Source organism: Pomacea canaliculata, linkage group LG6 (assembly GCF_003073045.1).
Source record: "Pomacea canaliculata isolate SZHN2017 linkage group LG6, ASM307304v1, whole genome shotgun sequence".
NCBI classification, from domain to species: domain Eukaryota; kingdom Metazoa; phylum Mollusca; class Gastropoda; order Architaenioglossa; family Ampullariidae; genus Pomacea; species Pomacea canaliculata.
Window position 1 is genome coordinate 31,275,157 of NC_037595.1, and position 9,425 is coordinate 31,284,581.

Genomic DNA, 9,425 nt, shown 5'->3' on the forward strand with positions numbered 1-9,425 from the left:
CTATTACAGTTTCTAACATTAATACAATATCATCTGCAAATAAAAGAATAAATATTTCCATTACATGATGTCAAACAGTTTCCATGTTGTCCATTGTTCATAATTTCTAAAGCTAGCTCATTAATGAAAAAGACAAAAAAGTTGGTAACTCCCTTCGTGCACTCAGCAGAATCAGTAAAATCACCTTCACATGTCACACGGGCTTTAACCGCTTTGTACATATTTTAAACACATTTGTGTAATTTTTCACGCATACCATGTTTGGAAAGGATTGGCTAAAGAAATGTTATCTAAATTATTTTAATATGCTTTACACAAGACACTAATTCATTTTCAATCAGGATTAAGAGTCTTCCCGATCGTTTTCCGTGCTCTGATAACCTAACACGTGACTTGCTGGACGCTGTGTGGCAGGGAAAGCTCTCTGAGTGGAAAGCCTTTCTAAATGTTTCAGTTAGACACACAAAATCCAATGTGGACACATAAACCATAAAGTCTAGGAGACGTTAGCTTTAATATAAATCCTTTCGTGTTCCACTTCAAGAAGTTGAAATAACTTGTAGCTATATTCAGTTTATCGCCACTACTTTATCCATTTGTCTTGACGGCCATTGTTTCAATTTGTTTCGTTCTGTCCTCAACATGTACCTGTTGACCCCCTAACTCACCTGTGATGGCAGTGCAGATGTCAGTCGTAGCTTGCACTATATTTTCTCAATTTACACACCTGACGAGCTCGCCAGTGTCCAGCGCCGGTTAGCGAGAGCTGCGCTCACCCGCTCGTGTTACGTCTCAGTCAAACGTCACCTGTGGGTCACCGCCAGGACAGCCAATGACACGTCAGCACGATCGAGGTTGTCGGGTCACTGGTGACTGGTGTGGCGTGAATTCCAAGCCGTTGGTACACAGTTTGCACTGAGACTCGCGATGTTTTTTGTTGATGTCTCGGGTGAAGATTGTGACACAAGACCCAGAGGCTTCATTCCTTGCTATCTCAGATTCCCCTCCCACTTATCCTCCTCTCTCTCTCTCTCACATGTATACACAAAGCGAAAAACCAAATTATCTTTGAAAACTATTAAAGCCACTGAGGATAATAGTTATTTTAATATTTACTCGTGATATATGTAAAATAGATACACATTTCTTACATGAAAAAAATCAGTTATTATAGGAATGCTATAAGAAGTGTTCAGTTTCTTGTTGTAAGACTTTATGTACAACATAACTTGTCTTTTCCACGTGAGTTATTCGTTGTTTATTTTGCTGTATTAGCGGTTATTTGGTCAGCTATACCCGCGGTTGACTGAGATAGCGGAGACTCGTGTATATTGCTATAATGATTTTCTTCTACCTCCATAATTCAAATATTATTTGATTTTATGCAATGTGTAACTATCTAAACGACTTGAACTGGCATGCACGTCGAGCCTGCACTTCTTACCCTAAACGAAAATAAGACCAAAAGGCCATCAGACATGCGCATTTCCATTTTCCGAATGCCGTGTTTATCTTGTCAAAGCTTGGAATGCCAAAGACAATAAAATTAGCTAAGCAAAAACACCTACATCAAAACTGAGGATATAAAAGGTGTGTAGCTGGGTACAGGACCTATTCAGGACCTAGTCACAGAAAATAGCACCATGGACGTGTGTAGGTGGACTGCTGTCTGTCTGCCGAGACCAACGTTTAGCGTCTTGCAACGTTCTCCGCTGTTAGTCTCGGTGAGCCTAAACAAAAAATGTGACTAAACCGGAAGCTTTGTAGTCTCATGCCTCGTTTTAGCAGTTAACTGGGGAGGGGGGAACCGTCTGCCAGCAGTCCAGTAATACAAGTCCGTGATAGCACGGTGCTATAATTCTAAATGCCCGTACAGTCTTGTGCTATAAGGTTGGTTGCTAGTCTATAGCCTCCATTGCGAAAGTAAAAAAATAAGAGAGCATTTCCTTTCACTGGACAAAAGAACTGCAGCTTACTGGACATGACAAATGTCACTAACCCAGACCACTGCCCCTACAAAGTTTTTTTCAACTGGGAGGATGGAAGCATCGGTCACTATATCGGTTTAAATGCTGACTTGTTTTTGTAGATGACATGTCAGAGGAATTCAAGTGTCTATGCCAACGATACAGCAGCTTTGGACCGAATACTTGGTCAGGTTGATAGTGACTGGAGTGAATCACATCAACCGTATTACAATATGACACCAGCTGACTTCCAGGATGTGGAATCTTCCAGATCCAGACTTCGATCACATAGAAGAAAATGTTGAAGTCCTAGTGAAGCTGTCACTAAGGGAACTTTCCTCAGAGCCAGCCAAGATACTTGACTTTGATGTGTACGTCCGTTACTATCGTTATTTACATCTGTGCTTGTTATCTTGTGTGTGTGGCGGGGGCTGGTGGTGGTGGAGAGAAAGCGGGGTATTTTTTCCAAGGTGTCAGAAATTTTGAAGCTGCAATGTTCAGTCTTAGCTGTCATTTGTGTTTTCTAGTTCCAAGCACGTACTGCTAGTCTTGCTAACCTGCACCATGCGCACCATTTCGTTAAAGTCCTGGAAGTTGGCCAGAGAGAACAGATAGCGAGGGCTTTCTGTGGAAACAATGGCTTGCAGTTCTTTGGCAGCCTTAAGATCGTAGCCCAGGTCGATGGCCAGAGCAAAGACAGTGGAGCGGCTCTGGAGAAGGAGGGAAGCCTCTTTGATGTCAGGACCGCAGTTGGACCTTCCGTCTGTGATGAGCAAGGTTTCGTGAGCAACATGACCAGTCGACCGAGCACCTGTCAACAAGTAGTGTGCCAAAGGCCACTGTCAGTAGTTGTATCAAACTCAGACGATGCCAAACATCGCAAATGAATAACAACAGTTCAGTCGGTCAGTTTCATTTGCAATGTAATATTCAACAATCTGTTTGCCGTTAAGACTTACCGTTTAAGGGGTCAAAAGCGTGGTAGCCCATCTCGAGCGCGGTACCAGTGCACGTGGAGCTCCTCATGTGCTGCATGCTGTCCACTGCGGCCAACAGGGCGTCGCGACTCTGAGGCTCCCGGAATTGGTGAACTTGTTTGCTCTCGGACGAGAACTGGATGATTGACATCCTGTTGTTGTTGCTGCCTAAGCCGAAGCTGCCACAAAGCACGTCAATCAAGACCTTCAGACCATTTTTAACTGCTTCAAACTCGGAGTCTGGAATGGAGGCTGAGGAGTCAATGATGACGAGCAGGTCTCGGGGCAGGCCACGTGTTGGTTGCACGAAGTCATGGTAGAAATTACCACTGACTAAAGTCATATCATCAAAAACAAATCGCCCTCTGCTGTCTGTCAAACAAACCACATTGCATGTGTGTTATTCTTCGGTGAATGTAAAATAAAAACGCACACGAAAAGAAAAACATCAAGTCAATGAAGTAGACGTGTTCGTTCGTAGATAACATCTCATAATACCAAAAGAGCTTCTTACCTGACTTACCATACTCCCATTACCGAACTTTCTACACGATAGCATTAAATCCGCCCAATGAACTTTAAGCATTTTTAGTGAGGTTACTTGCCATTATCGTCTGACAAGGGTACTTTTACTCTTCTGTAAAATGTTAATAATTAATGAAAGTATTAAACGTAAGATTACATATTTTCAATGAAAATTGCATTGGTGAATATATTAAGAAATGTACTTCGTAAGTTTCAAGCTCTTCTTGCACACATTCGTGAAAAACAAAGGAGGGCTTAGCTAGTAGGCTACTTTAGAGACGCATTTTCTTGCTGTTAAAATACAATAATAGATAAATATCTACTGCACACGTTGCTAAGGGGTGTTCTCTACTGCTGACGTAGAAGCAGCTTCTACTGCTGGAACATGGGACAACTATCTTGTAAACTATCTTGGAATACCTCGCAAGTTGTCCACCTGTCTTGTCTCCAGCAAAGTGTTGGCCTCAGGACAGTCGATGTCATCCCTCAGCACACGGCGCGTCCTCTCCTGCGTGCCAAAGCCATAGATGCCTGACCACTGGCTCCAGGGACTCACGCACTGCTCCCATACACTTGACACGGTGGTCACTGTTGTCGTCTTTGTGGTTGTGAGCGGTACCGACGTAGTTGTTGTGCTGGTAGAAAACGTTTCCGATGCTCCACTTGTAGAGGGATCTGCGCTTGTGAGAACAGGCCCTGCAGTCGATGTGCAGATCGCAGGTGACTGGGTGGTTGTAGTGCTCCAAGGAGGAAGAGTAGTTGCCGTCGTGGAAGTTTTCGGTTCTTGAGTCATTGGAGTAGATGTAGGTGGTGGCGTGCTTGTGGTTGTGGTTGTGGTTGCTATGGAGGTAAGTAAAGCAGATGTGACAGACGTTGGTGAAGTGATTGTCTGAGAGGTCGCTGGCGTTATCTCTGCTTCAGTGCTGCCAGTAGTGCACAAGTCAGTCGGCAGCTGTATGGCTTGCTTAGCGATGATGGAGTCAACGAGCGTGTTGACGAAGACCTTCAGACGTCGCAGGGAGTCGTCGTACTGACGCCGCTGTCTGTCCAGCTCGGCGGTGGCGTAGGCGTCCCGCCAGAGGACGTAGTAGCGGGTGGCCGGGGAGTCGCGCAGCGCGCACTGTGTCATCAGAGCCTCACACGTGTCGTCTGTCAAGTCGGCGAAGGACACTGGAGGACCTGCTGGTTGTTAAGTGGTCAGCAGCACCACTGCTGCTTGTGGACCTGAGGAAGTCTCTGGCCCAGTCGAGGAGGTCGCCTTCTGCAGATCGTTTGAGCACACGTGCAGTGATGTGCCGGCTGGCCGCCAACACCAAGACAACCTTCAACATCCACATGACTGCCTTTCCTGCAGGTGATGGCATGCTGCGACATGACACTTGGTGTGTTACTAGCAATGTGTTCACACAGACTATGTATTACTAGCAATAACTACAGTAGTGAGTTGTACAATACTGACAGACTATAGCTGTTCTGTTGCTAGCAAGGTGGAGCCCAATGCAATTGGGGGTTACTAATAAGATGGGGCGTCGGTATACTACCACTACCAGTCTACGACTACCACCACTGCCACTACTACCACTACTACCACTACTACCACTCCTCCTCCTCCTCCTCCTGGATGTCCTTCGTGTTCAAAGAAGGCGAGGATTAGCTTTATTCACTTATGTTTGTGTCTTCTCAAATAACTCCCCAGTGCTAATGAGAAAGTACATTCTTGCACAGATGGGACAGTCTGTGGTGTTTAGTGTTTAGTTATGAGTGCAGCCAGGTGGCTTTGTAAGTGTCTGCCAGATTCAACATAGTGTTAGTGATGCACAGGCTTTGCTCAGCGCACTTGTTTAGGACCAGCAGTGTGCTCGTGTCCATTGGGGTGTTTGGGGTGCTAGCGAGAGGTAGCACCTCATCGGGTAATTTGTTGTGCTTACCAGAGCAACTGGCCTATGACTGGTCCTCACCTGGCACCCAGTTGCCATTAGTGGTTCTTCATAGCTATTTGCAGAGGCCACACCCAGGTCGGCGTCTAAGATAACGAGCATACCTACCCCACGCATGCGAGGACTGATTCCGGCAGAATCGCTGGTTGAAACATACAGAAGGTTTTAACGGTCGAGATGGTGTTCCAGCAGGCGTTGTGGAGTGGCAGACAGCTGAAGCCCTGGTCATCCACTGTAGACTCGAGTCCCCCCGATGTAACGGGGTTCAGTGCCACTGGGTCAAGGTCCCCAGGGTTAGATAATGGAGGTGTCCCCGTGTCATGGCTCCACTACATAAATAACTGAGCGCACAGATGTTGTGCGAATCATTCCCACCTCGCCACGGTTTGAATCCCTGTGGCAATGGCGAGTTGGCGAAGCAGCAGGTGGAGGCGACCACTGGCGGTTGTAATCATACAACTGCACACATGAAGCCCCATGTTGTTCGATTCGGGACAACAGACATTCAGCAACATCCATGATGACTGGACAGCCCTTGTAGGACAGAACTGCCAAGCTAGCAGTAGCAAGAGGGGTAGGAAGGGTACCCCAAATAATCATTGTCGTTAACATTGTCGTTGTCGTAATCATCATGATACTATTGTAGTGTGGAATCCAAGCTTATGCCTATGAAGCTGAAGACGATGGACTGATGGACTGTGCTGTTTAGAGACTTACTCTATGCGATTCAAGAGATCATGATTCCTCCACAGTAATGCCAAGATTCTGGACGGTTCGGAGGAGAGATAGTAATCCCCAGAAAAAGTAAAGAAATAGAAGACATGACAGTACTGGGGTAATGATCATAACCATGAACAGGGTTCATTGGCAGCACTGGGTGACGAACATGAACATGCAGTCAGTGTCCCAACACCTTAAATACATGTTCACCGGATGAATACGGAGGAACGTTTATTGCTTTCGGTAAAGTTTTTACATGATGGTCGCAAAACCACGTTGTTATTCAATTTTGTTTACATGATGGCCGCAAAATATTTCCACACTTGATCTATTTGTAATGGGTTGAGAACGGCCTTCTGTTTGCACACACCAGGACAGACATGCATGTATGTTCATTTGGGCGACATAAATTTATGATGAGATATTGTATCCCAGAAGCAGTTATGCACTTATTCTGTGTGGCGATGACGTGTACAATCTACAATGTACCAACGGACCTGTACCATCAACAACTACAAGTGTAAAGCTGGGCACAAACATGCTGGAATGACCGTCTACACTGAAACCCTTCCTACACTTTCACGACTGTTCAACTAATTATCTCTCAGAAATTTTGACTCCGACTAGACTATTACACCAACTTATTGGAAGGTGGAGTAGAAGACTCGTGGGAGGAAGGAAAAATAACGAAAAGAGAAATGAGTTAATGAAAGGTTTACATCCTTGGGACAGAAATAACTCGGTGTGTGATTATTTCCACTTTTAAAAGGAAAGCTATATTGTAAACGAAAAGTCAAGCAAACCTCCGTGCCTTGATAACTCCGAAGAAACAGAACTAGTAATCCTTCAAATTGTCTGTCTTTGCTCGCCTTGGAAATGCCTGTCACTGTCTGTGGTGTCTCCAGTGTTGAAGATGTCCACTTTATACAGGGGACACGCCCATGCACTTATTTGAATTGAAGGCAAATTTAAACATACGGGGTCGAACGCTTTCTTAGGGAAGTATGTCTTCACATCTCACATCTCTCCACCTCAGTCTCCATGTTGCTTGTAGTTCAGACCTTATATTTATTTTTATATTTATTTTTTTCATTTTTATTTTTATTTTTAAGTCGTCATGAACCAGCGCAGGGTCCGGAAAGCACGGGTATTGTAACATTTGTGTTAAATAAAGAGTTTAAAAATCTTCATGAAAATAATTGTATAAGTATGTTTCAATACGCCATACCTGTTTACCTGTTTATCAAATTGTTAACAGTTTCCAAATGTCATATTTTTACTGCCGGCTAAAGAACTGATGTTTGGCCATCCTGTGGGATGGTGACAGGTACATGTTCAGCCAGACTCCTGCTTCATTCAGTGCATCCTCTTGGCTTAAAAAGCAGCGAGTGCAGGTGTTCATGGCCTTTGTGTCAAGTTGGACCAAGTGCAAACAAAGGTAGGCAAGGGGTGCGCTGAAGGAAAGGCTGAGGTAGAAACTCGTGTCGCAAGAAAGGTGGAGAAGTGGATTTTATTTGAAGACTGGGTGTCGTCAACGCTCGAGCTCTATACACGGTCTTGCTGCAGGTGGGGCATGGTGTAGGGGAATGGGAGGGATGCACCTCACTGACCCAAAATAAAAATACATTTCCTAAAATATTGTAAGGTATAACCAAGTGGTTGTACCGGAAATAGGAAGTTATTATTTAAGGAATTTGTTCACATGGGCTTACACACACCCGCTAGAGGAGGCATCGAATATCGTCTGATAACAATCAACTGTAACAAACATTAGAATATAAATAGTTATTAGCTTTACAGTAGCTTTTAGACGAGATTATGTTTCCGTAATACAATAGAAGTCGTTTCTTTGAAAGTGCCAAATGGTCCATACACAAACTTCAGTAGCAAAGCAAAGACCTGGTCAAGATTGCATCCTTTGCACAACAAAGGCAAACACAACTGAGAGAAGGAAATCGGTGACTGATCCCTTCATTGAACTGAACACTACAACTGTGAGAGTAGCACAAGTTTCCTCTTGCTGTGATACCCTGTACATAAATACCATCCATATCCTCCCTCTCCATCTCACTGTCTCTCACATTTGACATGGATACCTTCATAGAGAACACCAAGGTAGTAGGCAACAGTAGGATGAACGGATGTGTGAGGAGCGTGCGCGCGTGTGTGTGTATATGTATGTATGTTTGTTTGTTTGTTGTTTGGTTTGTGTGTGTGAGAGAGAGAGAATAGAAAAAGTCCATGAAATGCCGGCAGGTGCGTGTTGTACACCACACCGTTGTATTTCATGGTCATCACAGCTTACATTCCACTGTCAAAGGATGAACAAGGATCCAAGTGTTTAGGCAGCAAACGGCCTCCATGGTCGCCATCTTGTCACATACTAGAACACAAGATACCGGACAAGAAAGTAATGAACTCACGTGGCTATCATAAAACTTGTCTATTCACTCATCTCCTGGACGTGTTCAATTATCACTAATATCTTTCAATCAGTCAGGTTTACAATTTTTAAGTCAAGGGATGACCGGAAACAAAAGAAACGGCGATTTCCGGGAAGAGAGCGGAGCTGATGAATATTCAAATTTCGTGTAGGAATCATTAATCAATAAAGGGAGCCGTGACCAGAACACGATCAAGGCTTCACTTTGTCACACATGAATAAAACTGAAGCTGTCACGAGTTCAGAAGAGTGTTGTCCATGTCAACCCAAACCCACGATTTGCTGCACCTTCCACCTCCTGCGTGTACTTGTCGGGAGGGGATGCAGCACGCGCGACTCCCACACGAGTGGTGGCCAGTATAAATTCACCTTGCTTCAGCAGCTGAACAGCAGCATCAACTGAAATCCGTGTCTACTTCTTGGCAAACCTCAGGACAGCAGATAAGTCAAGACAACAGGACAGGAGCAATCTGTCGACAGTTTTAACCGGCAAATTATCAACAGACGCCCACAAACCGATTTAAGTACAGAAAAGATGCGGGCTAGCAAAAGGTAAAACTTTAACTACAAAAATAATTTTATTTCCAGTTAACCACATTTTTTTTCAAATAACGAAACGGAGTATTTTTCAAGACTACAGCAATTAAATATACTTAGAAAGGTTATAAAATTAAAAGAAAAAATACAATGAAGCTAAAGCAGAATGTTTATAGTATACTTTTATGAAATCAATGCTCACTGTAAAATATAAAAATATCCATTGGCTCCGTTCTAACGGCCGTTGTAATCGTTACTCTTCGCTGAACAGAACTACCCTCACCCCACTTGCTCATGCTGACTCTTCTCACTGCATCTT

The 9,425-nt window shown here is 44.2% G+C and overlaps 1 protein-coding gene across 1 annotated transcript; it reads right to left on the bottom strand.

Moving 5' to 3' along the window:
- Positions 1–1,095: 1,095 nt before the first annotated feature.
- Positions 1,096–4,288, bottom strand: LOC112566620. The gene is made up of 3 exons (XM_025242883.1): positions 3,890–4,288; positions 2,927–3,316; positions 1,096–2,778 (listed from the first exon to the last, which is right to left on the bottom strand). Exons 1-3 carry the CDS (start codon positions 4,260–4,262, stop codon positions 2,471–2,473), a joined length of 1,071 nt encoding a protein of 356 aa, XP_025098668.1. The 5' UTR covers positions 4,263–4,288; the 3' UTR covers positions 1,096–2,470.
- Between the last annotated feature and the right edge of the window lie 5,137 nt (positions 4,289–9,425).